The sequence below is a fragment of the Aphis gossypii genome, chromosome 2 (genome assembly GCF_020184175.1).
Source record: "Aphis gossypii isolate Hap1 chromosome 2, ASM2018417v2, whole genome shotgun sequence".
NCBI classification, from domain to species: Eukaryota; Metazoa; Arthropoda; class Insecta; order Hemiptera; family Aphididae; genus Aphis; species Aphis gossypii.
This window is the reverse complement of record NC_065531.1, coordinates 48,493,735-48,517,876: the sequence shown is the minus strand read 5'-3', so window position 1 is coordinate 48,517,876 and position 24,142 is coordinate 48,493,735. Positions and strand designations below refer to the sequence as shown.

The following is a 24,142-nucleotide window of genomic DNA, read 5'->3' as shown; positions in this document are numbered from 1 at the left end:
GTCAAATTTTTTTAACATACATTCCTATGTATGTCTACAAAAATCACAGAAGTAAAAATCGAAATAAAAATACACCCATAGCAGTTTAAATAGACGTAGATTATGAATCTAAAAGGAAACTAAATTGCTTGTAATTTGTTAAAGTCATAATATACAGTACAGAATTTAAATTACCTAAACATTAATGTATAGAATGTATATAAAAAATTATACCTACCTATACCTAACGACTTATACTAATCTACATAATATGCTGTACTGCAATGATAGTAGCATACCTATTGATTTAAAATTTAAATAGATATATCATATTATGTATAAATTAAATGTAAATAATATAAATGCAGGTACATAAATATTTTTTTCATATTCAGGTAAATCTTAAAACACTGAAGTAATTTAGGTATAGGCAGTAAAATATTTAAATATGTATATTAGTATGTTAATTATAGTAGGTAGCTATGTATAATATACATTGTATATATTAGGTATATCGATAATAAATAGTTAAAAGTGTAAACCTATAGGTACATTATAATTTCAGTGTAAACAAGAAAAATACGAGATAAGCCATACTTTTTAAAAATTATTAAAATGTGGTTCATTGTAAAAGTTTTTGTAAAATAATTTTAAAAAACCAGTTACAAAAAATAAGCAAAAAACTAAACACTAAATGTTTTATAAATTATTTAAATATTTAATTCATAATTTCTAGTTTTATCTGTATAAAGTATTAACTAAAAATAAAATTAATTAACACAACTTTTATATTCATTTTCTTTTTCCTATACATTTCATAACTTTGAAAATAATTGCAATAATACATAGGTATAATAATAGTATATATTATTAGTCAATTATTTAACCAAATTACCTATTTAACTTTTATTCATATACCCGATATATCTAAGTAAAGTTATTGATTTTCATGCAAATACACACAATTGTATAATTATAAAACAAAATATATATTATCATAATTAAACTTATATCGATCACAATAATCAAACATAATAATAACCACAATGCAATTTGCCTATATCTTTACATATTATGTATAGTCTCAGACTTACAAACGTACAACTGTACAAGGAACAACATATCAAATCGACGTTCAATAGAACCAATTTTGTGTTGTAAACTTAAACATTAGAGATAATTGAGTCATTATCAAACTTAAATGTAAGCAGAATATTATCTGTGTAGTTTTACGTCATTTTTCACGTTGGATATTTTAATATTTAAGCGCATTATAATTTATGAGTATGTAAAATATTACAATTTAAAAATGCTTCTGACTCACTTAAAAATTAAAATATTGTAGTAAACCAATGCACAAACAAAGATAATATTCTTACATTTAAGTTTGCTTATATGTCAATTCAATTTAGCATTAACAAAGCTAACAACACCAAATTGATTCTTCTGAACACAAAATTGCCGTGTTATACGTTTGTAGTTAGTAATATAGCGATAAAAAAATTTTGGAAAGGGGTTAGGTTAGGTTATAATACATCCTTTTAAAACACTTTTTTTTTTTACTATAAAGTAGGTATAAACCAATAAGTAATAAAAGCACACAAGTATAATAATAATCACCAATAATCATTGACTACAGTTATAGTCTTATAAATATAAATTTATACATGTACCATCAGAAATTTATAACTATTATCTCCAAGTAATTTATTTATTATTACAAAATATATAAATCTATTATCTACGCTACACAGAAGTCTTAAACCTTTTATTGATATGAAAATCATTTTGCAGAATTCCAGCTAGTTTTTAGTTTAATAAACCTCGGTCTAGATAAAACCAGTACAATCAATTTTTCGAGCATTGCATTCTTAATTAACCATAGTTAGGTATTTATACACAGTAATATGATGACTAAGATACCTATAATAAGATGTAATTTATGTTCAACAATATTTAATATTTTCATAGTTTATAGATAGAGAGTAGAGACTACTATGTATAATATTATATATTTATATATATATATAAGACTATTGTGTATGTCAATATTATGTTAGTATATTAAAGGTAGTTTACAGTTAAAATAATAATAAAAGATTATACCTTACAATAAAAATAAAAATATACAGATTCCTTTCACAATTACATTTTTAACATGCTTTATGGTAGTCACAAAACTTAAAATGTATGTCCTATGATTGTTTAAAAATGATATTGCGTCACAAACTAACCTTGAATCACTTCATAGTATTGTTATATAGATACCGGACTGTATGACAACCATCTGGTATCACCCATCTGACTATCTGATAGACTGTTTTTAACAATTTCGATATTTTTCATAAAAGTCAAAATTTTCATTTTATTTTCAATAATAAAACAATAATTTGAGATTTTTTTGTCAAACTAAAAGTTGTAAGCTGAATAATCTAAAAAAGTTAGAAATCTCTATAATTAAGTAAAATTCTCATTTTACGAGGAATACTATTTTTTAATTTATTTTTTAGAACTTAAAATGGCTAGCTGAACTGCGTGAAAATTAATACTAGGTATCATCTAATTTTTCCAATTTGTCGTAAAATTTCCTCATGTAAAGTAGGTCATAAGTTCAAAAACTAACTTTTTTTTTATTAAAAGTATTTAAATGTCTTAATAGAAAAATGTTTTTACAACGTAGAAAGGGCTTCTTAAATTTATTATTTAAGTTTATGTATAATGTATAGTGTATACACAATATGATAATATGATATAACTAAATGTTTAACAGAGTTAATAATCCTCAACTTTATTAAAAGAAAATTGTTATGTTAAAACAATTAATTAATAAAAAAGAAAATAACAAACATAATAACCCAGGCTGTAATTTAAAAGCAAATAATTTTTGTATATACAAATATTTAATATAATATATCGAGGAAAAAAAATTATACTAAAGTAATGTAGCTCACATACTTATGCACCATAAGGCTTATTAGTTATTAATAAACATTGTTTACTCATTATCCACTTGATTAAAAACTACAGATTATAAATAAATGTAAATGATCGACAATCCTGAACTTTTAATAGTTTTTTTCGGGTCTTATGATTGTAAAATATAAAATCAAATTAAATGAATAATCATACAAATTATTTACGAAACCGACTGAAAATTGACTTATTTTAGAACCACATTCTAGAGATGTCATTATATTTTGTGTAATGTGTATTTATAACCATATTGTTCTAAGATAAAAATAAATATATTAAAAATGTTCAGCATAATACATAGATACACACCATAAACCTATATATATTTTACGATCCAAACATATAAATAAATATGATCTAAACGTCAAGCAAAAAAAATCATGTATGGTAATCTTCATCTGTGCAAGCGATGATGGTGCTACCCGTAAGACTTTCACAGATGACATTAATCAATATTAAAAGATAAAACATCTGGTATAATGTTATGTTATTTTGTATATATATATATATTATATATATATATGTGAAAAATAGCGAAACGGAAATTTAACGGGATATATATATTTATGTTGAATCAGTGCGGCGACGGGTATGAAAATAATGTAAAAATATTGAAACACGTACTAGTGTATGTAACCATATAAGGCCACGTTCTCAGTGTGTTTGCTGGTTCGACGATTATCACATCGCGCTGCAGTAGGTAAACGACCTACGCACACGACCAAGCCTACCCACTTGCCACTATATAGCTTTGCCCGTATATAGACTGACCGTCATCCTCGGTCTTGTTTTCGAAAAAGCCTTTCGCACTTCACTATACTATACAGCATACAACAGTATATATGTTATGATAGTATAAATACTATTTTAGTACGTGTAAATGTGTACGTCTTATCGTAGGTATTTCGTACAATGTGTGTGAATAACATAAGTACCTATAAATTATAATTATCTATATAATAATATTATTTATTTTGAATTCATAATACAACAATGTCAACAATAACAGTATGATATGTGTAACGTGTTACACTCATCTGTATTACCAAAATTAAATTACAATGCACAAATGCATCTTGTGCTGTGGTTATTTATTTCATTCATTGCTTATTATACAGACATGCGTGCAAGCGTTATAGCTGGTTAAGTTAATACCTTATATACTTGAATATTATGTATATTTGTATTAAGTATGTGTGTGCACGCGTTTGTTTGCGTCACTACACACGCAGTGTATAGTTGAGTTGGTATGATATTTTAGGTAGGTACCTTATAATATTTATTCAAAATTCGTCATTCGACAAACAATTATTATACATAGGTACCTACCAAAATTATGATGCACGATTGTACGTCCATTGACGATAACCTTTATTGGCTATATTCTTTATACCGACTAAATTATAACTCTAAATAGGTATATGATAAGTAATAAGTATCTATAAGTAGAAATTATTTAGATGTTAGATTATATTTTTTTACATTTAAAATAAAACACAAATATCAAATTTTTATAATAACACTGTTAATAAATATAGTGAATTGGTGTTATATATTTATATCAACTATGAAGTATATAATTATCTAGATTCTATAGATTAAATGAACAAAATATACATTTTACACTAATCATTTTACAAACTTGGACACCAAAAGTTTGGAACTCGTTACAGGTTTATTTCTGTATTAAATAATAAATAAATATGAGATAATCACACAAAATACTACTTTATACTTTATTTATAACAACGATACGTGATACATTATTATTTAAACTTGTTAATTATTAATTATATTTTGTTAAATTCAAAATTGTATTATTGTTTGATTGCTTAAGAAATATTTAAATTATAAAGATATTATAAATATACAACGCGAATAAATATAATAGTAGTTTTAATAGATAATACATATTCATTATTTATACAAAAATCATTAAATCATGATTATTTTACTTAGAAGCTTCGGATACTAACGACTATTTTAGATAGGCATGTTTCCATTCGAGTTTATAGTATATAATATGTATATGGTTTAGTTACATATTCAGACCAATCCTTTTTAAGAAAATATTAACATTCATTCCAATTTTGGTAACTATTTATATACAGGTTATTTCTTATAGGACTGACTAATTTCTAAAATTACGAACTGTGTTTATATAATTGTTTTGCAACGATTTGAATCACAGTTAAAACATATTATTATTCAGTTTTTTAAATTATAAAATTAATAATAAATTACTAAATATAATTTTTTATAGAATTTATTCTATATTAGTAGTAAGCATAATAAATCCTCTCGAATACTCATTTTCAAACCTAATTTTTGTTTTATAATTATACCTAGTATAATATATAATTTGTATGTATTAATTATAATATATATAGTATATCACTATTATATTACTGATTATAAGTACAATAAATGAATGTAAATAATGATATTTTAAACATTAATTTTATACAATGATTGAAATTCTTTAATAAATTAACACTCACATTATTATGAAAAATGTTTATTCATTTTAAGTTTCATATAAAAGGATATATTTTTTAAGAATTTTGATGTATGGTAAGTATAAATGTATGATAATTCAACATCAAATGATTGATTAGTATATTATACATAACGGTATTCCGCAAAACTATAGTACCTATATGGCTATATACTATTCTAATCAACCATAAACTTTAAGTATATATAAATACTATAACTAAATTATTATGCGTTAAAAATTCGGTATTTTTACATTAAGATTCTCTGAGTATTAAATTAAAAATATGTTATAAACCAAAAAAATAAAAAACTTTAAGTATGATTAATTGATAACAATAATAAGTAGTAAACATTTTTCATAAAGGTAAAAAATACTTTTTGATGTAATGAGTGTTGACTTCTAAAGAATCAGCCAGTATAATTCACATAATCAACTTATATTAATATTCTACGGTTTCAATAAATGTAGTTTAAGTTGCATGCAAACAAGTCGACACACGCACGTCGGTTTATGTCGCAACGTGAGTCATCATTTTATTAGACCTATGAGTAAGCTTTGTTTCTGGTCCATGGGTCCTAGCAACAGAAATAAAATCAATAGCCTGACGCCTGCGGAAAACATGCAATAGCAGAAAACTAGTACCACTTACTAGGCGCCACAATAAAATATGTGACGTCGCTTAAAACCAATTCGAAAGTTTCGAAAGACACCGACAAAACTTTGTCACGAGTCACGACTTAAGAGATATATTTGGAATTCGAATAAGTAATAATTATAATTACCTTATATACCAAATTATTGGTTAACCTAGCTGTCACAATTGTCATTGTTATTATACTATCATAAATTAAAAGTTTTCAGATTTGGAGGTAACTTTTTAAATTAGCTTCACTCTTATCTCACTAATCGTATAGTCTGTAAGTATCTCGTTCACTACTTTGATGATTATCCAGTGACCTCGGATGTTCCACAGGGCTCTCATCTAAGACCATTAATATTATTTATTAAATAAATTATCTTCTACTGGCCCTTGATATACTAATAAGAAATAATATTAATATTTTTTCGTTTGCAGATGACACAAAATTATACTTTAACATTAAATCTGTTAATGACATAAAGAGAAATTAGGGATTCACCCCCTTCCCAAAATTTAGATTTTATTATTATAAAACTCATATTTTTATAGGTATATTATCTAAAAATTAATGTTTAAAAATATTGCATTTTATTAAATAATCCCATAATTGAAGTGTGTAAAATTTTTGTTAGATTATACATAAATATAACTATGAAAATGTATAACCTATCCCTCCCCCCCAAAAAAATATTCTTATAGTAGTTACAAGGACGCTACACCCACGGCATGACGTGGCGTCTCCAATCTCTATTTTACAAATGTATAACATAGCAAATTCTCATTCATTATAGAACTAATTTTGTGTTGTTAACCCATTATTAAACTTAAATGTAAGAACATTATCTATGTTTAAATATGGTTTTTACATTTGTAAGCAAGTTATGATTAAATTTATTGATAATTTGCTTAATTATTAAATATTGTTCCTATAGGTACCTTTAAGTTTAATGATAGGTTTTTAATTCACTCAAATGTCGATTGTGTTGTATTTAAGTATTTTTATAAGACAGTGACAACTGCACATCCGGACGTATAGCACGTATAGCATCCGCACTTAACTTATAAGTCAATATCGACGTATCGCATTAGTGCATTATACATATAGTTGTATGAATATAAGATCATGGTAATACATAATAAAAAATTTCAAGTTCCATCCAATAATTTTTTTTTTTTTAATTAAAAAAAAAATTGTTGATTTTGTTTGAATACTAAAATTGCATAAACATTTTAATTTGTATATTAAAAAACATAAAAGCGGTTAATAATATGTATTTTTGCAGATATTACTAAAATTTCTTTAAGAACATCTTAGGTATGTAGAATGTTGTATTAAACATTTGATACTCTGCTATACTTAACTACTATCCGTAAATTTATAATTAACTTTTATATTGTAGTTTTAAAAATTTTAATTAGTTTTAATCGATAGTATATATTTTTTTAATGCCAATATTTTATCTTCTATAATATAATAGGTATAGAGATAGGTACTATAATAATTTTACAAAGAATTTTATAATAATAATTATAATATTATGAATACCATGTCTAAGAGACAAGAGTATACCCATCAGGTATAGGTTCATTTAACTTCATAAGTCAATTTTTCAAAGTATAAAAAGTATTACAATAATATTTCTGTGATAAGCCGTAAATAAGAGAAAGTTGTGGAATATCGATAGCAACTCATATATTATTCTCTGTCTTGCAACGTGCTCCCTTCTCTATATATGCACCGTTATATTATTGAGCTTCGCACGAAAAGGAGAAAGTATAACTGCACAATACATACATGTCAGACATAGACATACTATTAACTCCTCCTCCTTTTTAATGAGATTATACTTAAAATAAATTGTATACGAACTATCAAAAATACATAATCATCTAAACTGTAACTTTTAAGAGCAACAACTCTTTTAAGAGTTACCTATGTTACATTTTATTATTGTTCACTAAATAAACAATTATTTATCATTCAACTGTGAACTGTATCTTCTATTATAAATAGAATCTTTTTTTAAGAAGGAATGAGAGGAAATGAAGAACTAGATCTACTTGATAAATACTTCCGTAACTCATAAGTCATTACTCATTTATATTTTACATAACAGTATAACTCATAACATATATCGTATTTATATACTGTTATCAGTTAATATATGTAACTACATAAATAAATTGTTAAACAGCTTATTTCAATCAAAATTATAAATTTCATCTCCTGCTGTCATTCAAAATTCTCATGAACATTTCCCTAATATACAGGTAGGTTTATACTTTTAAATTGCTTATACAAAGCTTATTATATGTATAAGCACAGAATATAATATATTATATAAGTTTAATCCCTGATAATTCATTATCATTGATAATCGTTAGATATAAATTTATGATCTATCTTTACTTGTCTTAGCAAAGCATTTGATTTCAGAATAAGTGGAACTTTATTTACTGTATAAAATAAGCACATAAAAAATAATTAACGATAAGTATTTTCAACATAATAATTAATAAGTAATTGTTGAGCTATCGTAGTTGTATACTAGAAGCTAATAATAATAAAAAAAGTATTTTCAACATTTTCAATTAATTTTTAATTAAATTACTATAGAGTATAGATAATAGTATAAGATACGAGTATATACTATATAGATTTACCTACCTAGTATAGCTATCAAATTAAATAATTGAAAAAGATACTATTCAATATATACAGGCACGAACACAAAAAAAAATTTCGGCGGAGGTTCTTAAAAAATTTACACAATAATTAATATTACATATATTTTTTTTATTTTTGTGGACGTATTTAACCACTAAACCCTCTGTATACGCACCTGATAGTACCTATAATATGTTATACCCATTATAGATACCAATATATTACAATATAATATAATATCATGGGCGTAGGTAGAAAATGTTTTCGGAGGGGGTTTGGTTTAAAAATACATTAAAATTAATTCACAATATTTATTTTAAAATTGTTTATCTTTAATTTCGAGAGGTGTTCGAACTTGAATTTGTACAACTATTTTCAGTTTATTGGCGCTATACTCATTCTACTATTCTTGGTACTTTAATTGTAATTTAAGTTTTTAAATTTTATATTCATATGCTTACAGGAATATAAACAGGAAAAACTCTAAATGTGTATAGGGCTATAACATATATGAACTGTATATAAATACCTATACAAGGCTAAAATGCTTAAACTCCTTAGTATACTATATAATAATATAATACACTACCTATGACCCAAGGCCCTCTCTTCTGAATGACTTATCAACACGCAGTGCCGTTATATCGTCGTATCCATGTAGATGTTATACGGTTTTTACGGTGAGGCGTAACCTAACAATAATTTTTAAATTATATGGATGTAGGTTATATGTAATAATATAATATATTATTATAAAGTTACCTATAATTGTATTTAAGAATATCGTAATTATTCAGACGTGAATTTAGATTCGTAATAAAATTGGAGTAGAAGGTGGGTCATTGATGTAACTAATAGTAGATATAACTAGTGCAAAATACTAAACTGACAATTATTTTTAAATTAAAAAACTATATATATATACATATACAATATACTACCTATGTATTTGTTTATCTATAGGTACCAGAAAATAAAGAAGATCCTAAAACTACTTTATTAAAAATGTAAACAAACTGCTTAACAAAGCATGTAAGTATATGTGTGTGTTTCTTTATCCCGTGGTGTCCTACAGTCACTGCATGCAGGTCGCAGGATAATATTATATTAAAATAAAAACAATTTAGACCCAGTATAATAAATTTTAAGTATTATAATTTGTAGGTAATAATTCCTTATAATTTAAAAATAACCAAAGCTCAAGGGATGGCAATAACTGGCGGCACGTGTACTTTTTTTATTAAGCCTGTGTTACATTTTCATATTATCTACTTTATAAAATTGTAGTATTTGTCTTTATTTTATTATTATGTTTTTTTTTAATATTAAAACATTTAAATACAAATTAATAAAATAAATGTTAATTGTAAATTGTAAATTGTATTAACTTAATTGGCTTTGTTGTTTTACCCTTGCTATACCTTAAGTTACATATAATAAATAACCCTTATTTTCATTTCTAGTTTTGCGAATGATGGAAGGGTATATTATAAAATATAAAAGTTTTTATTTATGTTTAGATACTATTCTAAAAATATTTTGAAAATTTTATGTCTGCATGAAAAATAACAACATCAATTAAAATATATAAAAACAATAAAAAAATAAAAAATAAGTTATATACCTATATAAACTATTAATGAACGTGTAAGTATTTTAAATTATTAATTTATTGTTTATTACGAATTGAATATATAGATAAAAAAGCAAAACGACTGCAGTTATAAATATCTATAAAAATAAAAATATATTAATAAAAATCGATTTATCATTATTGTTTGCGTAATATTTAAGACTGTCGCTTAGTTGCATTGTACATATTATTAGCCATAACTCATAATAATTGTATACAGTGACATAGGTATAGGTACTTAATAAGTACCTTATGTAAGCCACTGTATCCAAAGTATCCATTTTTTAACATTAATGTTTAAAAATATAAATATTTAGGTCTTCAGGAGTATATTATCTACAATTTAGGTATCTATATAATTTCTAAAAGTTACAACAAATACTAACTAGGTATATTGAATTACGTAAATTATTATTTTTTTTTTTTAATTATTTTAATTTGATTTTTGACTGTGTATAACGGTTATTGTATCTTCACAATTGATAATCAATGGTTTTTAAAATATTCGAATTTATTTTTTTTATAGGTACGGCTGGACGGTTAGTATGGTGTAGACTATAAACAATAAACATATTATATAGGTAAATAAATATAATTTATCTACCTATTGTAATATAATTACAACGCAAAGTATAGTACCTATACATATACAAATAATCACTACTACCGCGACGGGAACAGAATAACAGAATATTTTCATTATTATACGGTGTACGTTTTATGCCATATGTTCAAGGTAATAATGTCTATTCGGCAAGTAGTAATGGTGGTGGTGAAACGATATGATAAAAACAACTTCCGCAATTTTCGAAGGATTTCCGACGTCATGTTCCGAACACCGCGCACCCATCTGACCATCTATACGCCCACTCGGTATGCCGATATCACAGAATAAAAGGATATCGTGTTACCACTTACCTATATACCCGACTGTCCTAGATGGATTCATGGTTCACATTGGTTACTCATCGTCATTATTTTATGGTCGCGGTAATCATTTGACTATATTATAGTAATCTTTCTTGCAGACGTCATAATATACCTACCTATGATCAAAGCATTTTTTAAAAGACGAATCTTAGAAAACAAATGACAAGGTGAAAAACTTTAATGTGTTTTATTTAAAAATCACATAAATCAGTTTTAAGATAATTGTCAAATTAAAATATTAAAGATAAATTAATAAAAAAATCGAGCATTTGACTCATTGCGATTGCTATGCAACAATCTTTACTTAATTTGCTGTTAATAAAACAATAAAATTAAAAGTTGTTATAAAATGAAATTAATTACAATTTTTCCTATGCATATAATTTTACTCCGATAACTCTAAATGACTACCTACCCTTAACCAAGTTAACCACAACTCTGCAATTAGCTATCATTTTATGTACCGATACGGCGATACGAAGCAATAGACACATAGGTACGACGTAGGTAATTGCCTTATCTTCACATACCTAGTCATTATTGAATGAAGAATTTGCGTTAAGTACGGAATCAACCACCGCTTACCACCTCACAGAGTAATTGAACGCAACAACCACACAAACTCAGCATCATGGTATTATAATCACAGAACAGATGAAATTAAAATTCAGGTCATATATTTTGTGGCATAACATAACATAAACCTGCATAAGCATATCAAATACCCTACAGATCAGAGCTACCGATAGGTACTCCACTCCCGCTCATAAGGTGGCGTCAACCCGGTCGACTCAAGCAACGACAGCAGCCATGGCCCCGGTAGTCCACTGACCACTATGGCACTATTGATATAGGTTAATTCTCAATAGGTAGTATGTAGGTATCAATACTACCAAAGTCAATTGTTTTGTGATGGTATCAAAGGGCAAAAGATTAAAATATCAGTGGATAGCGATGAGTTCAATGCACAGACTTCTATACTGTAGAAATCTGTGGTTCAATTACCACTACCATACATTATACCGATAATGAAAAAAACATATTTTTTTCGAAAATTAGTTTGTTTTTTAATTTTTTGGGTATATATAGACCCTCTCCACAATGAAAACTTGTGTCTACGCCACTGTCTTTTAATTCGTAATTACTGACTACTGGTGATTACCACGATTACAAAATATAAATAATATATCTATATTATCTATGACTGTGTTGATAATAAAAATATTATCAAATTATAAGTGATAACAGAGCTTTTCTGCTATAATCATCGAATGCCAACTATATCTTTTTTGCATAGAGTATAATATATATTAAACAGAAACACTCAAACACTATGCTGATTGCGACCACATAATAACAACAATAAATTATTATTATTGTTTATGTTTTTGCCGAACAAAGCTTACTTTGCACAGTTTAGGATACTCTATCCTAAATCGTTATATTTATAGTAAGAGTAGGTATTTAAACCTGTGCGACTGTGTCAAGTTTCCATCATCGGCCACTGAATGATCGAAGATATCTAAGACTATTTTAATAGTTTCCATAAATTTTGAATATACGTGAATTGTTAATTATCTTTTTTATTTTTCACCATCAATAGATTGTTCAACATGAACTCTTTACTTACAGACATTAAGGCCACTCCGTTAATCTATGACGAATTTAAAATGTAAGTAAACTTTCAGATTTTTCTTTCAAAGTTCTGCATAAATCAGACTTACCTATATCAGACAAATTAAAAATAGCTTTTTTACAAAAACTATTTTTCTTGTATCACTTATTTAGATTTTACTCATAAAAAGTACAAATTATAGATGGAATTTGACTATAATAATTGAAACTAAAATTATATTCTTTTTTTAAATGTTCTCAGTATTAAGTAATTATTATAATTTATAATGTAGGCATTTATTTGTATATTTGTAGGAAAATTAAATTTACTGTGATTATTTTATAAGTTAAAATTTATAAATGTATTTTGCTAATTTGAATTTCATCAGTAATTGAAAAGTTTTATAATTTCTAGTCTTCTGCTTAGAATCAAATATTTCTGAAATGCATATTTAAATTAATTATATTTTACATAGGTGGCAAAATTTCAACAACTAGGATAGTTGAAAATTGTATATATTTATTTTTAAATTTTTTATTATTAGTTTATGACAAACTTATTTTATTTTCAGATACATTTGTCCAAATAATATATTTATTGAACCAGTACAAAACCCAAATATAATATTGAACATTGATCGAATCGACTTTACCACTCAAAAACAAAGTACCTAATTTATTGATTTATTTTATATGCATTTGCTGTTATTTAACCTGGTTTAACTATTTTACAGCAAATAATGGTCAAATACCAATAGAAATTAAAAGTCAAACAATTGCTGGAATATTAGGTGTTGTAAAACTTCTAATTGGTCCTTATATTATCGTAATAAAAAAAAAAGAGTTTGTTGGTAAATTAGATGGACATGATATATGGAAATTGATAGATATTGATATTTTACCTATACCCAAAACTAGACTTCATATAAATGAAATACAAGTATATAATATACATATATTTTTGTATCAAAAACTGTATTTTTACATTTTTATATTTAACAGGACCGAATGGATATTGAATATTTAAACATGATCAAACAAACTTTTAATACACCATATTATTATTTCTCATATACTTATGATTTAACTCACACTATGCAGAGGCTGTATAACATTCCATCATCATTTGTAAATGTAAGTTTAAAAATTATTCACTTAATAAATGGTTAATAGTTCTATTAATAATCATTTCAGTCAATGGTAGCTCCTAAACAATATTTTTGTATTGTAGCAAAGTTAGAAATTTATATCTACCACCGAAATATAACCATGGAAATACTCTATTATAATTTTATTTTTGGTATTTAATCGTTATATAATACATGTTTCATGGATATAATCTATTACTCACTCTAGGATGTTATTTTATCTAACTAATTCTGTTACCAGTTTTTTTGACATTGCTGCTACATTCAAATTGCATGTGGTAACAGATTTTTTCATTGCACCCGTTAATGCACCTTTTGGAAAAGTTTGGTGAAGTAAAACTTTTTTGTTAAATTGTTGGATAAATGACAATTTTCCCTAGATTTTACTTTGATTTTATATTTTCACATAATGTATATGGAAATACAAGACATTTTAAATAACAGTTTGAATCGCCTAATTAAATTTGAAAGTAATAGTAAAAATACGATGTTAATATTTTAGTTAATGCTGATTCTACACATGGTAAAATTGTGTATAAGAAAATTAACTATCCTATCATAGATTGGGTGTATACATTTTTTTTTTTTTAAACCCAAACACCGTTTTATTTTAGTTTTGCTGTCTCTACAAACTACTTTATACTCATTAAAAATTAAACCTTAATATATTTTTTTCTTTATTTTAGACTCCAATGTTTGCAAGAGCAGATCAGCGATTTCTATGGAATTATTTTTTAATAAAGAATTTTTGTATGGACCATCATGAGTTTTTTGTTCCCATCATTCATGGATGTAAGTTATTATAATTTTATTAAAGTAGAAAACATCTTGACCTATTTTTTTAATAATATTGTATTTCTGCATGTTCCATGTAGTGAGTAAAAAATTACTTTTTTTTTTGAGCGTGCCATGCAATTTTTTACATATTGTGTATCGAGGAGACAAACTTGCAGCTCGCAAACAAAAAATATCATAATTTTATTGTATAATTAATTAATGTATTAATATAAAAAAGGTTAACAAATCTATATCTAATAAAAATAATATATAATATATGTATATATGTAATAAAAATATTTTAATTTTTTTGTGTGTCACATCGGACACACCTGCCATAGGCTATATATTTGGAATATTAGATTTTTTGAAGCTTACTGATAACAACCAGATTGTTACTTATAAAATTATATTTTTCAATTAAATAAGCGAGTCTTGACAGTAAACTTTTCTCATAACTAAAGATGAATGTTAAAAAAGCATTTATTGATATTTTAAGTTAAATGTTTGAAAAATTATTCTGTTATTTGTTACTGAAAAATCTTTGTAATTAAAAAATTAGAACTTACAAAAATATATTACTGTCAACAAATCAGCACATAATTTCAAGAAATTTATTAATTTTAACCAATAATTATTCATAAGTATATGAAAATATGTAGTATGTATACTATTTTTAATTTCAGTTATTGCAATTAATAATTGCACTTTAAATGGAAAAGATTTTGTTTGGACAGTAGTATCCAGACGATCACGAAATCGTCATGGCCCAAGATTATTAAAACGTGGTATTGATCAGAATGGGAATGTTGCCAATTTTGTTGAGACAGAAATGATAGTAGAATATAATAACACTAAGAGTTCTTATGTACAGGTATTTAAATTATTATTATTATGTTAATTTTTTTTCAATAATTAATTAAGTTGATTATTTAGACACGTGGATCAATTCCTTTATATTGGGCACAATATCCAACACTTAAATATAAGCCCGCAATGCAGATAGCTCAAAATGAAAACCATTTAGAGGCTGCTACCATTCACTTTAATGAACAGATTTCTATTTATGGTCAACAAATTTTGATTAACTTGGTAATGAAAATGATTGTTATAAGATTTATTTTTTTTAAATTAATACATACTAATAAATAATTATGAAAATAAAAGATTGATCAAAGAGGTGCTGAGCAAGAATTGGAGCGCAATTATCATGATATTGTTACTATGTTGGACAATAATAAAATTAAATATGAAGCATTTGATTTTCATAGTGAATGTAAAAAAATGAGATGGGATAGACTTTCAATTTTAGTGAATAGAGTGGCCCATGAGCAAGATAATTTAAAATACTTTCTTCTTGGCTCTGATGGAAAGTTGCTTATTTTACAAAAAGGAGTATTTAGAACAAACTGTGTTGACTGTTTGGATCGAACAAATGTTGTACAAAGCTTACTAGGCCGTAGAATTTTGACTGTGATGTTGCAGGTAAAATTATTTTATTTTATTAAATGTAAAATGTAAAATTAAATATTTTATGAAAATTTAAGAAAATGGACATATTGAACTTTGGACAAAAAGTTGAAGATCAATTAGATTTTGAAAGTTTATTCAAATCAGTATGGGCTGACCATGCTGATATAATATCGATCCAATACTCAGGAACAGGAGCCTTAAAAACTGATTTTACGCGAACTGGTAAACGCACTTACAATGGAATGTTTAGAGATTTAAAAAACTCACTTTTGAGGTATTACAAAAACAATCTGAGAGATGGAGTTCGCCAAGTAAATACATTATTGTATTAATATTGATAAGGCAATGTAAATTTTAAATCATAATAAAATAAAATTTTTGTCAATGTTTTTTATAGGATAGTATTGATCTTGTTTTGGGAAATTATGTTGTAAATGCCGAGGAAAGTGCATCTCTATCTAGTCCTTTAGAAGTTAGACCAGCTCTTAAATATTTTATGGTAAGTATGAACCCAATAAGATGATACTTATTCTGGATTGCGTTGTCATGTACAATATTCTATGTTACTGCTAGGGTTGTGTAATAAATAACAATTAGACATATTTTATATTTACTAAATGGTAATTTTATTTTATTTCAATTGACAATATTACAATTATATTAAAATTAACAACACATAGCTTGTAACTATATAAATTTGCTATGTTGTACGTTTGTACAAGAAGGAGACTACACGTATTCATCTTAAATTTTTTATGATGCAAATTGAATATAGTAATTATATGCTTTAAAATTATTGTAAGAAGATATTAGTCAACTTTTGGTTCATATTGATACAAAAATAAAAGTTTGAGTGTTAAAACTTAAAACTGCTTTATTGCCAATGATATGATTAAAGTTTAGCAAAAATTTGTACTATTTGGCATTATTAATTTTAATTAATTTAGCTACATTTTAATAAGTACATAAAACTGGTGGTTTTGGATGTCAACACAACATTGATGTTGATATAATATTCCAGTTTAGTTCAATGCTGTTGGGTAGAAATATTTTTTGTGAAATGAATATTAAGAATTACAAACCTATTGTATAAGATTATATCACTTAACATGTTAATATTTTAATACCCGGTTTAAAGTTTTCAAATGCATTCTATGTATTTATGATTTTTTTTTGTTTTTAGTATCCAATAATTTTAATGATTGCACTAGCGATGTTCATGGCTAACGCGGTGTTTACTTCTGGTTAGTATTGCATATATTTTTAAGCTTTTTATCATAAACCAAATGTAATATTAATATATTATCTATCTGTTTGTTAGAATACAATACTGGAACGTATATATTTCTTCTATTCTGGGGTACAATGGTTATGTGTGTATTGTCGTTAATATTTTATTATGGAAAAGAGTTTGTTAATTATCCACGGCTATCAAGTTTTGACAATGGAAGAAGACATCATCATCAGTCTTAGTAGTGCATTCCAACTTAATTTTATAATAACTGTATGCTACTTTTTAGGATGTATGAAACTGTTGTAAAACGTATGTGTGAAAAAAAACTTGTTATGGTTTATTATCTTTATTATTATTATAAAATATGTATTCATTATTTTTAGTAATAAAAATTTACTGTATTAGAGATATTGTACATTAAAATTATTGTGCTTAAATAACTTATTTCATAGTTTACAATTTCTTAAATAATATTGATAGGTACTAAAAACCTAACAATTAACTTCCAAAATCAGTGACTTTGTAATGATTTTCATCGATGGTTGAGAAAATATGCCCCTCTTCGATGAAAAATGAAAGAATTTTTTCTATTTCTGACAATGACATTTTCTCTGGAAGTATTTTTTGAATATCTGATGCTGAATAACCTGCCTCATCTTGACACCTCTTTATCACTGTATACACTTTTAATTGCCTTGGGTTCAACGATAAATTGTTAGAGGAATCCATAAACCCATTATTATCACCACTGGTTAAAAATTCCTTTTGGTTTGTTGCAATAGACTGCTGTGTTCCACTAGCCTATAAAAATCAATTAATTAACAATAGTTTTTATAATTTTATTTTTTTTAATTGGTTGTTCAATTAGTCTTACCATATTGATTTCCTCAGTTTGATACGGTAACGCAATAATACTTAATAAATGATGTGTTAATTCATTTAAACTTTCTAGAGGTCTTACACTATGGCAAAGCAATGTGACTTTGTCATTTTGAATTCTTTTACTACCAACTACTTTAAAATATGCGTTTTCGATCAACTTGGGATATCTTGACAATTCATTCTCATCTCCCCATTGGATACATAACAAGCGACCAGTATTGTCTTCAATTGTAAACATATTCTTTAATGTCTGTGTTTCAACCTATAAGGCACAAAACAGCATTAAGTAATATTATTTCTAAGTAGATGTATTATTACAAAATAAATAATTGTAATACCTGCTTGATAATTCCAACAACTACAACGTGTGTATTTTTGTTTTCCTCATTACTATCCAATAATTCACGAATAGCTACAGAAATAACAGTATTTTGTTTTGGTTCTGCTCCAGATGCTATTGATGGACTTTGAGTCATTGTGGTATTAAATCCACCTTCATCGTCACCCCACATTTTTAAGCTAAAAATATATTATAATTAGGAAAATAATAATAATAAATGGTTCATATAAAATTATACAATAAATAAAACAAGTTTGATATAGATATCTCACAAGCAGTGATTATGTGTCCAAAATGGTAAATCATCAAACCTCATAATATGTTAATATAAATATAGAAGCCCATACTCAAAGCACTAAGAGATTATAGATGCAGAAATTAAATTATTGAAAAAAAATAGGGGTAGGTATTCCTCTTAATCATTTGCAGTCCAATTTTGATCACTATTACTAGTAACTAAATCATCTAGAAAGTCCTGACCTTTTTCTTGCCTTATTGGAACACTTTAGAATGTGAATCAACAAAATTAAATGGAATTAAAACGACATATAAAACATATATCGAATTGGGAATTTGTTTGTGTAGCGCATATTGATTAGTATCCAATTCCTTTCATAAATCATGAGATACAAAATATTAAATTACAACATTAAAATATCATTGAACTAGGTAATGTGAACATAATATGATAAAAATAACAGGCAATAGTCAATAAGCGTTAAATTTATCAGTACTTTGTGTCCCGTTGCAGTCTGACAAGGCTAACGACCAATATATTATAAAGTAACTAATTTTCTTTTCAACCAAAATAGTACAGGTAAACATTGAAATGCTGAACACGATTTAAGAGTGTAATATAAAATTCTACAAACGTTATTGTTACAAACACAGAATATTGGTAGTTATTGCCACCTCAAATCACAATATTAATTTCTCACCTGTCGGGAAGTATTCGTTGATGAAAAAACTACGATAGTTGACGAAATCGATGTCGAATGCACACTTTAAACGTATACGGCTAAAGGTGGTTTGCCAAAGTGCGTAATCAGTGATCACTAATCGTGAATAGTGAAGAATAATGAATGATGGTCTTCAAACTCGAACCTAACTATCAAAGAAAAGAATGTCTATCTCATACTAAAATTATGGCGGCAAAACGCAAAAATGTGATAAAGAAATCGGTGAGATACAGGCAGGCTGAATGGTGAATTGGTGAACACTGTGAATAACAGATATCGCAAACAACATAGTAACTTAAATAGTTCTAAATTTATCTACGATCACACTAGAATTTATCGCGTATTTAATTAATTGCATTGGTAAATTATTATTAATTAACCACGGGATTACGATTACGAACTATGATCAATATTTAAAAGTCGAATGATTTTTTTTCGACGTTATCACCGTTTGAACATGTTTCGCGCGACATATTCTGCACACGATACAAGATATACCATCATATAGATACACATTGACATACGAGCAATCGTGCCGCCAGTGAGCTTGCAGTTTTTTGCTCAAGCCCCCAACCCCAAAGTTTAAGAAAGAATTCTATCTTAAATTCAATAAATACTTAAATTATGCTTACACCCCTTCAGAATCACAGCGACCCGGCTTTAATTGTTTTCTAGTTTCTACCGGGTTACCGGGATAAGGCATCATAGTAATGGTAGTTACGAACAATTTCGATGTTCATGATGTCCGTAACGTCGTGTTGACGGAAACGAATAACAAAAACATGAAAAATAATTCCCGGTAAAAAAAAAATAAAATTTAAGTGTTAGAGGATAAAAAATAAAAATGTTTTCGTCTCTCAGTAATTATTAATATATTGTCTTACAGGCTAAGAAGTATAATATGCCATTTAAATTGTTGGCTATGAACAGATTTAGTGTAAAGAAAAAATTGTGAACAAAACCCGCCAACGTATACGATGATTATTTTGAAACCGTCATGGATATCTCACAATGGTATGCCCATATTTTCGATCGACATCCATCCGGATGGTACACGTTTAGCCACCGGTGGCCAGGGCCGGGACTCCGGACTGGTCATGTTGTGGAACACAGCGGCAGTGTTGGACGAAAACAGCGAAAACGACGAGAATGTACCAAAAATGTTGTGCCAGGTAAGTGGTTGTGTTTTGGCAAACAAGGAGGCCGGGGGTGTTCAAAATGATTTTATTTCAGTAGTAAGTTAAATTACGATTGAAAATACTATTATAGTTTAATTTCTTTAGGTTGACAGCCATTTGGCAAGTGTCAATTGCGTTCGGTGGAGTCACTCAGGCAAGTATTTAGCGTCTGGCGGTGACGATAAAATCATCATGGTGTGGACATTGAGCAAATATCCTAATAGTGGAAATATAGTATTTGGCACCAAAAATATTGTGAATATTGAAACGTGGAAATGTATGTTCACTTTACGTTCACACTCCGGTGATATACTTGATCTTGCATGGTCACCACATGACTCATATTTGGCATCGTGTTCAGTGGACAATACAATAATCATATGGGATGCTCAAAAATTTCCATCTGTCCATAAAGTTCTTTCTGGACATACTGGTCTGGTAAAAGGAGTTTCTTGGGATCCAATTGGTAAATATATTTCTTCACAGTCAGACGATAGAACTTTAAGAATATGGAGAACATCTGATTGGAAAACAGATACTGTTGTTACCACACCTTTTAAAGACTGTGGTGGAAACACTTCTGTACTAAGACATAGCTGGTCTCCAGATGGTCAATACTTGGTATCGGCTCATGCTATGAATAACAATGGTCCTGTAGCTAAAGTTATTGAAAGAGATGGTTGGACGTATGAAAAAGATTATGTAGGACATAGAAAAGCTGTAAATTGTGTGAGATTTAGTAATTCAATAATGGAGAGAAAAGTCGGTAAGAAGAATCATCATATGTGTCTATGTGCTGTTGGCTCGAGAGATACCAATGTTTCAGTTTGGCAAACAGGATTAAAAAGACCAGTTGTCGTGCTTGAAAGTTTATTTCAAGGTCCTGTGTTAGATTTGTCTTGGTCAGCAAATGGTTTAAACCTGTATGCTTGTTCATACGATGGAACTATAGCAATTTTAATATTTGATCCAAAAGATATTGGAAAAGCACTTACAAATCAAGCTAAAAATATAATTTTTGAAAAAATGTATGGTATCTCACCTTTAGAACGTCATAATAACAATTTACTTATAGAAAATCCAGCAATACTAAAAATGAATGGTAATCAACGATCAGAAGTTCAAGAGGTTGATCCTAAAAAAGAAATCAAACAGCCACCTCCCAATGTAATTAAACCTTTACCTCCAATTTTAAAAAAACAAATTGAAACTCGTACATCTGATGGACGTAGACGTATTACACCCATTTTTATACCACCCACACCTGATAATGCAGAAGAAATAAATGTTTTGCCGTTTTCGTCTTCTAGTGAATGTAAAAGTCAAGTAGTTGTTGAAAGAGTAAATAATATTATTGAGCCTAATATAAGTAACAGTTGCAGTAACTTCAGTCAAGAATCTCAAACTCCAACAATTATTGATTCAACAATACCAAGAAGCACCCCTACATCTGTTTTACAAGTATCTCCTAATAGAGGAGAATCTAAGAAAAGACCAGAACCCGTTACATTAATTTCAAATTTGTTTTCAACTAAAAAAATTAAATTTAATAATGTAGAAGATAATGAAATTTCATCAGATGTTCGACCTAATTTTAGTGAAACTACAATGCAAAAAAGAAAATTTGCTATTTCAAACTTATGCACTGATAGAGTTGTTGTAGAAAACGATAAATGTAAAACTATAAATGGGACTATTTCTAAAATGAAATTCTATACTAATAATTTAGTTGTTTGGGAAAAAGTATTTAGCTCAAGTATAGTTAAGTATTGTACTAATAAAACTTTATCATTAATTGTTGTAGCATTAAGCGATTGTACAATTCATGTAATGGGATCAAAAAGTGGCTCATTAATATGTCCTCCCTATGTATTATCTTCTTTAGTAACCTCCATTAGTTCCAATAATCACTACTTATTATGCATGACACAAAATTCTCTTTCTGTTTGGAACATATATAAACAAGAATGTGTTCTATACGAAGAAAAACTCAATACATTGGTTAGTTCAAATAAAAATAAACCAGTAAATGTACAAAAATGTATGCTGACTGAAAATGGAACATCAATCATCACATTGACTACTGGTAAATCATATATGTTTTCTATAAGTGCAAAATGTTGGATGATGATCGGTGATAGTGGAGATGCTATTTATTCAAATTCTACTCAAAAAAATAAACACAATGGTTTAAATAAGACTAGTGGCAAGTATCCATTGAGTGTCATGCAAGCATATTCCTCCAAGTATAAATCAAACTTAGATTTTAAGGACACTGATGGGATCAGTGAATTGTGTTCAAAATCATTTTTGGAACAACAGATGTCAGCAGCTTTAGCTTTAGAGTCAGATAAGGAGTATAAATATTGGTTGTTGGCTTATGTTTCCTTTTTAATTGAAAGAGAAGATAATGATCGATTAAGATGTTTATGTCAGGATTTGTTGGGAGTTTCACACGGTTATTCAAATCATAAAAAAGTTGAAACAATAATCGGTATGTCAAAACATGATCTTTTAAGAGAAGTATTAGTTATTGTAGCTGGTTCAAGAAGTACTCAAAGATTATTCACAGAGTTTCATGACCAATTACAACAAATGTCACTAAACGACTGATTAATTATTTATTTTGTAAAATTTAAATTATTTACACATAAATGTCTTAGTTAATTTACTTTATTATAAAAAATTGAAATTAGATAATATTCATATTATATATTTTTACAATAAAAAAAAAAAAAAAAAAAAAATAGAATTTACTTGTCTTGAAGACAGTATCAGAACTATTAATTATAATTCAGTTCTCTTTTAGTATAACTTTAAATTATCCAGTATTTTTTTTAAAATAACATTGAAATAAATATTTTAGTTGAATAATTTAAATTATAAATACTTCAAATACCTAGTGTTGTTTTTTTTCTATTATTGTACACTATTTAATGAAATAACAATATTTGTTGTATATAGAAAAAAATTGTAAATTTTATGTAAAATTCTAATGTGTCTATCGATATACTTGTCAAATTTTTTGTATTTAATTTATAAATTATTCATATTGTAATTAAAAATGTGTCAACATTTGAACTATAATATTAGTATAATATTTTTAATAAGAACCTATTATCCGACTAGTCTTTGAAACAATTGAAATTATAACATAAGTAAATTATATTTATTTTATATTTTACACATCTACATTAACAAAAGAAATTATTTG

At 26.7% G+C, this 24,142-nt stretch overlaps 3 protein-coding genes across 3 annotated transcripts; 2 read left to right on the top strand and 1 right to left on the bottom strand.

Moving 5' to 3' along the window:
- Window positions 1-11,962: 11,962 nt before the first annotated feature.
- On the top strand, window positions 11,963-17,975 carry LOC114120490 (phosphatidylinositol-3-phosphatase SAC1). Its single transcript, XM_027982412.2, has 13 exons — window positions 11,963-11,994; window positions 12,927-12,995; window positions 13,510-13,604; window positions 13,672-13,877; window positions 13,940-14,071; window positions 14,772-14,877; window positions 15,549-15,736; window positions 15,799-15,954; window positions 16,030-16,347; window positions 16,410-16,646; window positions 16,733-16,834; window positions 17,519-17,579; window positions 17,657-17,975. The coding sequence occupies exons 1-13, from the start codon at window positions 11,978-11,980 to the stop codon at window positions 17,806-17,808; spliced, it is 1,839 nt and encodes a 612-aa protein (XP_027838213.2). The 5' UTR covers window positions 11,963-11,977; the 3' UTR covers window positions 17,809-17,975.
- LOC114120492 (replication protein A 32 kDa subunit-B) lies at window positions 17,884-19,973 on the bottom strand. The gene is made up of 4 exons (XM_027982415.2): window positions 19,730-19,973; window positions 18,790-18,970; window positions 18,444-18,713; window positions 17,884-18,370 (listed from the first exon to the last, which is right to left on the bottom strand). The coding sequence occupies exons 2-4, from the start codon at window positions 18,961-18,963 to the stop codon at window positions 18,068-18,070; spliced, it is 747 nt and encodes a 248-aa protein (XP_027838216.1). The 5' UTR covers window positions 18,964-18,970; window positions 19,730-19,973; the 3' UTR covers window positions 17,884-18,067.
- Window positions 19,974-20,167: 194 nt separating this feature from the next.
- LOC114120491 (protein HIRA homolog) lies at window positions 20,168-24,078 on the top strand. The gene is made up of 3 exons (XM_027982414.2): window positions 20,168-20,549; window positions 20,637-20,922; window positions 21,034-24,078. The coding sequence occupies exons 2-3, from the start codon at window positions 20,728-20,730 to the stop codon at window positions 23,539-23,541; spliced, it is 2,703 nt and encodes a 900-aa protein (XP_027838215.1). The 5' UTR covers window positions 20,168-20,549; window positions 20,637-20,727; the 3' UTR covers window positions 23,542-24,078.
- Window positions 24,079-24,142: the final 64 nt, after the last annotated feature.